Source organism: Lepidothrix coronata, unplaced genomic scaffold (genome assembly GCF_001604755.1).
Source record: "Lepidothrix coronata isolate B3197 unplaced genomic scaffold, Lepidothrix_coronata-1.0 Scaffold160, whole genome shotgun sequence".
Classification (NCBI taxonomy): domain Eukaryota; kingdom Metazoa; phylum Chordata; class Aves; order Passeriformes; family Pipridae; genus Lepidothrix; species Lepidothrix coronata.
Window position 1 is genome coordinate 1,711,782 of NW_016690340.1, and position 11,441 is coordinate 1,723,222.

General features: G+C 52.4%; 1 protein-coding gene across 1 annotated transcript in view; it reads right to left on the minus strand.

The window, feature by feature from the left end:
• COL2A1 (collagen type II alpha 1 chain) overlaps window positions 1-11,441 on the minus strand; it is an 89,454-nt gene that overhangs the window by 43,734 nt on the left and 34,279 nt on the right. The window contains exons 2-6 of the mRNA XM_017829199.1: window positions 9,919-10,066; window positions 8,822-8,980; window positions 8,123-8,318; window positions 7,301-7,444; window positions 5,556-5,597 (exon numbers count right to left, since the gene is read on the minus strand). Of these exons, the coding sequence (XP_017684688.1) occupies window positions 5,556-5,597; window positions 7,301-7,444; window positions 8,123-8,318; window positions 8,822-8,980; window positions 9,919-10,066 (689 nt within the window). The remainder of the gene's footprint in view (window positions 1-5,555; window positions 5,598-7,300; window positions 7,445-8,122; window positions 8,319-8,821; window positions 8,981-9,918; window positions 10,067-11,441) is intronic.

Genomic DNA, 11,441 nt, shown 5'->3' on the forward strand with positions numbered 1-11,441 from the left:
GCCCTGGCACAGGTTGCCCAGAGAAGCTGTGGCTGCCCCACCCCTGGAAGTGTCCAAGGCCAGGTTGAAGCAATCTGGTCCAGTGGAAGGTGTCCCTGCCCATGGCAGGGGGTGGAACTGGGTGATCTTTCAGGTCCCTTCCAACCCAAACCATTCCATGATTCCATGAAGCTGGTGCAGAACAGACCCCCAGGCCTTGCCAGCCAGGAGATGCCAGTGGGAAGCTGGATCAAGCCCTGGCAGCTGCCACTAGCACAGCCTGTAATTCCTGCCCACTGCAGCCACGAGTTTTTTAATTCAGCTTCAGTGCTTGACATGGGAAAGGTCTCCCCTGGAAACTCCCATCTGGGGAAGCTCAGGGGAGATGAGTCCCTGAGCTAAAAGTTACTGGTCTCTGATGCACAAGCTGAATTATATTGGTTCTGTGTAAACAGCACTAACAGCCAAAATCAATACCATCCAGGCTTGCTCCTTCAAACAGGCCAAATTTAGAGAGGAACCAGCTGAGAGGGACAAATTGGGAACAGCTCTGAAGTTGCCCAAAAGCGTGAGAGTTGAGGCTGAAGGCATGTGGGTTTGAACTCCCAGAAAATTCCAGCTGGGAAGTGGGGAATGAGCCCAAATTGAAAGCAGCCATTAGGGAATGATAAAACAGGATGAAAAAGGGACTGGCACGTGATAAGCAATGCCATGATTTGCAGAAAATCAAGTTAAACAAGGAAAATGAAGGCAGGAGGAGCCTCTGCCCCAGCCAGGCCTTGGTGCGTCCCCTCTGGGACCCTCTGCCACGTGGCAGGGACTGAACCAGCAGCAGCAACAGGGATGGAGAATCCCCCCTTCTGTTCAGAAAGGCCAGATGACACAACCAAATGACAACAAACCACTTTCCGTTCCAGAGGTGACAAGGAGGGGGGTTTTCTCAATCCTGTCCCCACAATCCAATCCAAAAAGCATTCAAGTCACAGGCTCTCCCCACCACGAGCTCTGAGTTTTCAGTTTGGCTCAGGAAGCTGGGGAAGCTCCAGGGGACTGGGAAAAGGCTTTATGTTGTGCCAACATGAAAGAGGAAAATAAAAAAAAGAGGGGGAAAAAAAAAAGGCAAACGGGAAGCCTTGAATAGTTACAGAGCTCTTCCCTCAGGCTGAGCCCAAGCAAAATAACAGAACAACCAACATGGGGCTCATTAATAAAGAAACCAGAGATAATGTAATTAATGCCGTGGGTTTGGAAAGAGTTGCTGTGTAACTAACTTGGCTTCTTGCCTGAGGAGACCAAGAGTGTTTTATTGGCCAAGAGAACAGTGCTGGGGCAGTGATGCTGGACTTCTGCAGGGCTTTTCAGTTGATGCCACAACCCAAAAACTCAACTAAACAGCAAATGGGTTAAAACCCAGCCTGGAGCATCCCCGTCTCCAGGAGCCCAGACAACCAGAGTCACATTCTGCCCTGGTTTTCAGCCAGGTCAGGCTGGGTAAAACCCAGTTCAGAGCTCAGTGTCTTCTCTGAGGAAGCACATTTTTGTGAGTAGGAGCCTCTTCCATCCACAGCCAAAGGTACAATATGATCCACAAGCTCAGGATCAGAGAAAGACAATTATAAATTATTCCCTCCAGCACGTTGTAGCATTGAGCTCCTGGAAGAGGCTCCACCACAGGAAGACTGAAAATCAAGGCTGGATTGATTGAAAAAAAGGAAAAATTGCCAGGAAATCCTGTGTCCAGCAGCAGATCAGGGCAGGCAGTTATACCTGTGGGCCTGCAGCAGGAGTGTGGGGAGGAGAAACCCCTCCTGGTGCTCAGCAGAGCCTCCCCCTGCTCTGCCCTTGCAGCCCTGAGGTGTCACTTGGCCCTTCTCCTGTTGCTTCAGGCCACAGGGGCAGGAGCCACTCCCTCAATGCCAGAAATGTTCCCTCTCAAGTTCCATATGTGGCACCCAGGTGCTGGATTGGGGAAGTGAATCCACTGTAAGACTGAAAAAATAGACAGACCAAAGAAATGATTCCCAGTACCTAAATGGGCTACAAGGAAGATGGAGAGGGGCTTTGGACAAAGGCACGAAGCGAAAGGACAAGGAAGAATGGGTTTTAAAACTAAAAGAAGAGAGATTTGGATTGGATATTAGGAAGGAATTCTTCCCTGGGAGGGTGGGGAGGCCCTGGCACAGGTTGCCCAGAGAAGCTGTGGCTGCCCCTGGATCCAAGGCCAGGCTGGATGGGGCTTGGAGCAACCTGGGCTAGTGGAAGGTAGCACCATCACAGGGAAGAATTTCTTCCCAACATCCAATCTAAATCTCCGCTCTTTTAGTTTAAAACCCGTATTCCTTGTCCTGTCACTTCATGCCTTTGTCCAAAGTCCCTCTCCAGCTCTCTTGGAGCCCCTTTAGCTACTGGAAAGGTACCTAAAGATACTGGAAGGTGCCCCTGCCCATGGCAGGGGGTTGGAACGAGATGGTCTTTATTTGGAGGTCCCTATATTTTGCCCTGTGTTTTGGAGGTCCCTGTGAGATGCCTCAGGAATGCCCTATTTCCCCAGGGGGATGTTCAGGGTTCCCTGGTGTCCTACCCAGGCACCCAAAATCCCAAACATCCCTGCAAGCTCCACATCCAGGGGCCACATTCAGGCTGCAAAGCCTCCCAGGGGCTCCCTGTGCTCCCGCCCAGCACAAAGGCAGCACAAAGGCCTCACCTCTGCAGAGCAAAAGCAGAGCAAACCCCATTTCTAAGTGGCCCTGAGCAGAGAAGAGCCCTGCTGGGCTTGCACACAGGGGATGGGGGTGCCCTGAGCACAGACACAGCCCTGCAGCAGGACACGAGGTGCCGGTGGGACCACAATGGTCTGGGAAGCTGCTGGAGTAGGAGCAGAGACGACGCTGGCCAAGCCAAGCCAAGCCCTTCCTGCAACACTTCTAGCTTAGGACAAGTCACAAAAGCCAACAGGGGCACAAAAGCTGAGCCCAGGCAGAAGTTCAGATGGTCAAAGGTTGAAGAGCAGCTGGAATTGCCAGCGGAGGGTGTCCCGTGGTGAGGCTGGAGGGAACAGCACTTCATTCCTTCGACGTGGTTTCGGGATTAAAAACCACTGTGGTGCACAGGAACACACTCCTTTCATTACACTGATCTCACGGTGGGTTTGAGGGGCAACAAATGATCCACAGATCTTATCCTGCCTGAGAAACTGGTTTCAGAGCTCTGCAGGTGGCTGAGATATCTGAGCTCTCAGGAACAGGAACAACCATCTCAAGATAAGAGAGCGGGGGAGATAGTGCTGGGCTCCAGCTGTCAGTCACTTCCCCACACCCCAACAGGGATATTTGGTGTTAGATCAGCTTATCCAAGGAACCAGCAGCCCCAGAGTTCCAGGGAAACAGAGGGGTGGAGGACTGACAGTTCCCACTTGAGGGTTGGTCTTTATTAGTTGGGATGACCAGGCACGAGCCCTTTGGAAGATGAGCATCAGCTTCAGGCTGCTCTGATTTTAAAGGAAGGCTGGAGCTGTTACTATCCAGCGGTTTTAGGACTGAATGAGACTGAACAAGCGATTCCAACACCAATTCTGCTCAATAACAAATCTGAAGATGAAAGAACAGACACACCGTGACCAAACCGAGCGTCTCCACGGAGCCTTCACGGCAGCTTTAAACTGAGAAGAAAATTCCAAAGGAGTTTGAGCTGCCCGGATAATTAAACCTGTGAAGTTTTTTCCCTCTGGAAATCAGTGGAATTTAAGCTTTATTTGACTATTTGCTGAATGGCTTTAGGATCCCAGATTAAATTGCTTTGGAAAAAGCCGTTCAGTTTAGCAACCAGCTCAGCCCTCCTGCTCATGTCGAGCACAGACAGTCAAAGAGAAGACAAAAGGCAGGAAAAGTCTCTCAACACCATCCATGTCCCAAAGATTGCTCAGAAATGGCAATTTACCCCTCAGAAAAAAATTCCCAACAGGAATAGGCTGCAATCCAGGTGTCATTTAGGCTGCTAAACTATTGCCTTCACCCACTTATATCTTCCTCCACCATCACCCTGAGCCTGCAAAATTATTTAGCTCTAATTAGCAATTAAGGAATTCACTAATCTACCAATTTACTTCTAAAGGAACAAAGGCAGGGAGAGCACAACTACAAAGCAGAGCTGTGGCCCAGCCCTGCTCTGCTCTCCATTATTTCCAAACTGTGATGCATTAGTAGCACTTTTTCCATTTAATAAATCCAAACGCCAAAGATTCCGAGGCATCTCTGGTCCTCATTAAAAGCTCGAAAAATAAACTTGTCCCAAATCCAGAATATCATTAGTTTTCCCCTGCAGACCCACGAATTTCACCACTTTTCTCATTATTGGTGACATCTCACCAGGCGCAGGGAGAGCCTGCTGGCAAAGGAGCCTTGGATGATGGGGATCAAATCCCAATCAGGAGCCACCAGGACTGATTGCAGGGAGGCAGAGCCCACCTTTCTGAGCGGTTTTGCCACCTCAGCTCATGCCAAACCCAACCATCATCACCCCAAATCTGCAGCACATTCACCTGTGAGGTGTCAAGATCAAAGCCTGGGGCAGAGGGGATGAACCTGCTCTAAAAGTCACTTTTGCACCACACAAGAGGTTTGCACAAAGGAGTTATCGAGGTGTAACCAGACAGTTAAAGCCAGGAGTGAGAAGAGAAACCCTCCCCAAAGAGTTAATAGCGAGGGTGAGGGGAGTGAAGGACTCTGGGAGGGTGAGGGGAGTGAAGGAATCGAACTGCTCAGTCACACACGCACACACACACACAAATCTCAATTTCCATTTGCTGGCAGGTTTCCCCCTCAGGATGTCTGTTTGCATGAACTCGAACAACAAATCTTGGCTGGAAATCCCAAACAAAGCACGAGCACCAAGGACTTGCAGCCAGCCTCGCTCTGCTCACTCGCTCATCCCCCCGGCACACGCAGGAGAGCTGGAACCCGCTCCAAGCTCCAGCTGGGGGAGAGCAGATGGGACAATCAACCCCCAACCCCAGTGCCATGACCACCAGAGCAGCCAAGGAGCCCTGCCCTGGCAGGGGGATGCTTCCTAAACCCCCAGAACCACAGCTGCCTCCTCCCACTGCAGAGCTCCAGCCCTTCCCACCTCCGGCATCACATCCCACACGTGGGCAGCAGCAGTGGATGTGCAACCTCTGCCTTCTCCTGCCACCCTGCTGACCTTCACTGCCTTCCCTCCAAGCTAATCCCTCTGCACAAGGACTCCCAAACACCTCTGTGCAGGTGGTGACCTGATCCATCTCATCTCCACCTCCATCACCATCCCTCTGGGGCTCACTGGAGCTCAGGAAGGTCACCTGAACACTCACCTTGGCCTCCACCAGCTCCCAGACACGTCAAGTTACATCCAAATCATTAAAGAGAAATATTGCAGTAAAGAAAAATAACAACAAATAGCCAAGAAAATAATAATTAGTAGCCTTGTTCTGGGAATTTTGGGGTTTACCTTGTTGCTCCTAAGAGAAGCTCACGTCCCCAGGAGATGCTCTGGGGGTGGGACAGCAGAGGGACATGGAGAGGGGAGATGCAGGAGAGTCTTACCTGAGCAGAGGAATCCTGGATTTCATTGGTTTCCTTTGGCACCTGGAGAGATGGAGGGAGAAAGAGGGAAAATATCACTGCCCAAGGACCAGCACTGACTTAACCATGTACTTATTGTTGGCTCCAGGATGGAACTGCCTCTGAGGGCACAGGAGGAATCCAGGGAATGCACACTGAGAGCCAATCCTTCAGAGGAACAGGAGGGAATAGCTTTGGATTAAACCCCTCAAGTGTTTGGGTGGTTTTTGCAGTTTCTCCTCATTTGGAAGCTCATCAGTCCTTGGGAAGGGCCAGCAAGGGGTGGGAACTGGTGGGATGTGGGGCAGAATTGTCCCACCTGCAGTCAATGTACTGATGCTTCAAGCTTCTCCTTGCTGGGTCAGACATTAGAGCCATCCAAAGCTCCAGGCCTCCAGAACTCGGGATAATACAAATGTTAAAATGAGCCCATCACCTCCCAGGCTCAGAGGACACATCTTGGAGCTTTTAAATGAGAGATCTGTCCTTAACTCTTGGCTCTAGGGAGCGAGTTAACTTATCCCAGAGCCACAGCCACGCCCTCCAAGGGCTGTCAGTGTGAGAAATGCATTTTGGGATGGCCAGGGGTCACCCCACTGTCCCTCAGAGCAGCAGAGAGCCAGTGTGACCTGCCCTGTGTCACACACTCAGCCTCCTCCACATTTACTCCCTGGCAAAGCCGCTCCTACTTAATCCCTCCTGATCAAGGCTTTCCCTGAAATCCTCCTCTTAAAATAATAAACACACAAACTGCTGCAGCCCGTGGTGGGAGGGGAGCAGCCACCAAAGGGCTGTCCCGGGTGGGTGTCACCTGGGTGGGTGTCACCTGGGTGGGTGTCACTTGGGTGGGTGTCACCTGGGTGGGTGTCACCACTCCCTCTTTGCTGCCAGGACGTGCTGGCACCAGCACCCCAAAGGAAACCTTGGGCAGGCCCCAGAGAGGGCAGATGCCCCATCCCACACCCAGTTCCCTCCCCTGACACTGCCCTTTCCTGGCAGCTGTCCCAGCTCCTCACCAGACCACCAGAAGTGGGAGGTTTGTGCCAAACCCTGGCGTTCAACACTTGCCTCTCCCCAGCCTTTTCCAGGCTCCTTTCTAATATCCCTGGCCTAAGAGATGAGGCATCTCCCTGGGCCAACTGCAGCTCCCGAGGAAAGCCTGGGTGTTTCATGTCTTTTGAGGGATTTGTTGAGTGATTTGGGCTTTTTGGCACAAAAAAATGTCTTGATGATTTACTTAACACTGTAATAAAAGCAAAATCCCCCGAACTTCCACTTTCCAGCGACGCTGGCAAGAACAGAGGGACAACCTTTGGCAGGATGATGCACCAAAGGGTGTACAATCCTGCTGGGAGCGAGCAAGAATTCCAAAGTGGTGTACAATTCCCCAGGACAGCTGTCACCCCCTCCCAAAAGCCCAGCTCCAGCTGCAGCATTACTCAACAGCTCCTCAAAGCTTCCCTGTGTTCCACACTGAGCAAACACAGTCCCACACACCCACCCAGGCTTTCCTTGGCTCAGAAACCCTCCCCTTAACTCATCCTCCTTCGCACCAAACCCATCTGTGACTCGCAGGGGGGGTTTGGGTGGTGAAGGAACCACCCACCATCACCTCCTGGCATGGAGAGCTGAGCTCTGCCAGGCTGCACTAACACTTGGAGTGGGGTTAAACCAAAGAGGAGCCTGGCCCAGCGCTCCCAAAATTTGTCAGCTGCCCTCAGCCCCACCTCTGGCCAGGCTGTGGAGGGCTCCCAGGAGGAGGTGAGGTGGCTGAGGCTGAAGGAGCCCGTGCAGGTGGAGTTGTAGCTGTGACAGTGCTCGGCGGCGGCTGAGGGGTCTCCCATCACGAAGGTCAGCTGCTGGAGAGCTCCCTGGGGAGGAAGGGACACACAAACCATCGTTTATCCTCGTGCTTCTTCCTCCAGAGGACAGAGAAAGGTCTGGAAGGGGCTATGGGAGCAGGTTGTCTCCAGCTCCTATAGCCAGGGGATGGTTTGGGCAATCAACATTCCCTTTCCATCTTCAAGGGCTGGATGCAAAGATGCCATGGGCAGGGACACCTTCCAAGACCAAGACCAGGTTGCTCCAAGCCCCATCCAACCTGGTCTTGGACACTTCCAGGGATGGGGCAGCCACAGCTTCTCTGGGCAACCTGTGCCGGGGCCTCCCCACCTTCCCAGTGAAGGATTTATTCCCAATATCCCATCTAACCCTGCCCTGTGTGAAGCCACGGGACATGCTCCCAAACCAGATGTTCTGCACACACAGCAACACCTGTACGTGGTACAAGCCATGGCCAACAGGAGAGGATGGAAGTCAAACCCAGGGGTCCCCACTGCTGACCTGACTGCTGGCCCTTGTGCTGCCCCGAGCCAAAAACAAGCCCCTGGCACAATTCCAAGCTCACCCTGCCCAAGCACGAACACACACGGTGTGTTTTAGGAAGAGAAGGCAAAGGACCCCTTCAGAGGGAGATGGAGGCCTCCCTTCCTGCAGCTGGAGCAGACCATGCCCTCCCAGCCCTGCCAGACAGCCCTGCCCTCACTCACCTTAAAGGGGATCTCAAAGGACTCGATGAGGCCTCCAATGATGATGAGCCCCTCAGTGTTCACTCCCATCCCGAAATAGTTGGCCCAGCTCACTCTGTCCACCAGCCGACAGTCCACGTGCAACTCCAGCCTCTCCAGGGAGATGCTGAGGGCAACCTGGTGCCAGTGCCCATCACCAAGGAAGGAAACTGGGAACCTGTGTGTTCCAGGGGGGAAGAGAAGGGACACAGCACAAAACTTTGGTCCCACAGCTCATGCAGGATGAGGCTTCACCCTCATCAGCTCCGAGGGTCCCTCAGTGCAGACACAAAGGACAGCACTAGAATTGTCACAAGTAGCACCATCACTTGTCTTCCAGCACAGGAATGCTGTTTCCCAATGGATCTGGGGATTCCACAACCACATGAGGTGTCTGAGAAATTCTTGGTATCTCTGTCTTTCCCCGTTTGGTTCACCCCCAGGTATTTCAACCTTTTTGTTCTTTGCTCTGCTTTCCGGATCTGCATCGTTTTGACAGAGTGGAGTTTGGCAGTGACAACCTGCACAGTCACAGCAACAGGTCTGAGGGACCTTCAGGGGCCATGGGACATGATGGGCACTGCTCAAAGCCCACCAGAGCAGGAAACCTCAACTGTGGCCTTGGGAGGGGAAAAGGAAGCACGAAAAGGCAGAAAAACAACCCCCCGAGCTGGAACTTACTCGTAGTGTCTCCTCCTCGTGGTGACAAAGACCAGGCCGTAGGGGTTGATCCTGATCTGGAAGAGCACGTGGCTCCTGTGGCTGAGGATGGTCACCAGGCTGGTGTCCTCCTTCAGGGAGTACCTGAGCTTCATCAGCACGCTCAGCTCATCTGCAAACCTGGCAGGAGCAGGGGACACGTGGCAGCTGCTGTGCCACCAGGGGCTGACCCCTCGGGGCACAACAAACGAGTCACAGCACGAATGAACCCCAGGGAGAATGAAAGATAAAAACAAACAGGAGCAAAAAAAACCCCATCATTGCAGTTGTAAGGTCAGGCAGTCAAAAAGAAGCAGTCAGGCCAAAATTAGCATTGCCCATATAAACTCATAACCTTATACAACCATATCACCCATATATATTACATATATAAAACACCCATTCAACCACAGAACCTCAGCACACCCCTCTCAGGAGCAGTCTCAGCACACACTTATGTGGCTGGGCAGGGTTTTCCATGGGAATGCTGCCTTTCCCACTGTGGGGATGGATGGGAACCCTGCTACAAGCAGCTTTTTATGCCTTCTCTCTTCATGTCCCACATCCTTGTCCTCAGCAGCCCTGTACCAAGCATGGCAAAGGTCCCACCTGGTCTGTGCCCCCACAGACCTTGGCATCAAGCAGTGCTGATGGATATGGCTGTGCTGCCTTTCTTGTCCTTTCCACTCAAGTGCTGGAGCAGAGAGGCCTCCCTGATGGGAACACCAAGGAAACACATCCCTGGAAGTGCTCAGCCAAGAGCTGTGCACCCCACCCAGAAAGATCAAAAAATCATGGAATGGTTTGGGTGGGAAGGGACCTTAAGGACCATCTCATTCCACCCCCTGCCACGGGCAGGGACACCTTCCATTAGACCAGGTTGCTCAGAGCCCCATCCAACCTGGACACCTCCAGGGATGGAGCAGCCTGTTCCAAAATGTTCCTGAGATCACAGAGTGGATGTGTTATCTCCTTGTCATTATGGAATGGGGTCTGAAAGCAACTCCTCGAGCCAACAAGCACACAATGGACGATTTTTGGGCACCACCAGCCCAGCCCCACCCCCTGAAGGCACCTACCTGTCCCCAAAGGCCTCCCTGGTGGGGATGTTGAGGGTGGCGTACTGCCCCACCTCCAGGATCCTGCAGTTGGCTTCATCATAGGCAAAGGAAATATTGCTGAGGTCCTGGGCATAGAGAGTGATTTTGTCCAGCAAGTTCACTTCATCTGCTTTAGGGGAGAAGAAAGAGATGCTCAGTGGCTGAGAAACCTCCACCACAGGGCTCTGCTCTGCTCATTCTTCAACAAAAGAATAGATAACTCAAACAGACAAACCCCCCAGGAAGAAGAGTATACATTTGGAAAGATTAAATTAATTCACAAATTCAGTAAACCCAGACCAAAAAGAGAACTTCAGAAGCAGCCAGGAGAGAATTTTGAAACAGAATATGTGTTTTGAGGTCAGTGTCCCAAAAACATGAAGGGCCATTCCTTCCCCAGCAGTGGTGGGACCTTTGCAACCACACAGTTGGGATGCTCAGGGCTGGAAAGCAGAGCCTGGGACACAAATGTCCTAAATCACAAGTCCTGGCTCAGCTGGGCACAGAAAATTCTGCTCAGTCCTTTCCCAAACATCCTCGTGGGTGTTTGCCCAGTTTCAATAAAGAATTGGACCAAGGAGAGGGATGAAGTTACTGTGTCCCTCCCCTGTCCTGACCAGAGCACGGGGACACTCCTCTCTGCCCAAATGGGGTTCATCACTGTCAGAAGGTCAGGAGCTCCAGCAGGATCCATCCCTTTCCCAGAAGGGGAAGGGCCCACCTTCAGAACTGTGCTGGGAACAGCAGGATGGTTTGAACAGGGTGGGAGCTCCAGTCTGGGCTGTTTGGCAGCACCGTCCCTTCAGCCTCAGGAGGAGCTTTTAACTCCCACAGTGAACACAGATTTCCTTTTCCAAGTTCATCCTTCAACTAGAGAACCTTTCAAGTACACAAATACCTGAGGAAAAATTTGTTTAAAGCCCTGAGGTTTCTCGTTCCTCTCCATTAGCAGACAGACTCGCAGACCTCTGGCTCTACCCAGACCTGGTGTTTTACCTCCCAGACATCCACAACCAGGTCCCTCCAGTGTGGCAACAACCCTGTCACCTGCAAGGGGTGGGGACAAGGGACAGACCCAGGGCAGCACTCCCTGGCCCAGCCTTGTAGGATCACTCCAGACCCACAGCCCCTTCACTGGGAGAGTCTGGACAATCCCACCTGATGATTTGTCAGTGGGAATTCTGCCAGCACCATCTGCACCAGCATCTGCTGCAGCTTGGGAGGTGTCCAGCCCCTGCATTCACTCTAATTCCTGCTGTGCTTGAGGTGAGAGATTTATCTGAGGGCAGACAAACAGCCTGGGGCGTGCTGCACCCAGACAGGAGCCATCCACACCCGGAGAGGGAAAATAACCAGTCAATGGAGCAGAAACTGCTTTGATCCACTTCAGACACAAATGTATCAGCCCTGACATCACCTCCGTGGAAGACTGCGAGGGAAAGAGCCCTTGTGCTGGGAAGGGGGGAGACAATGGGGTCCTGCAGGAGATGCTGCTGTTTGTG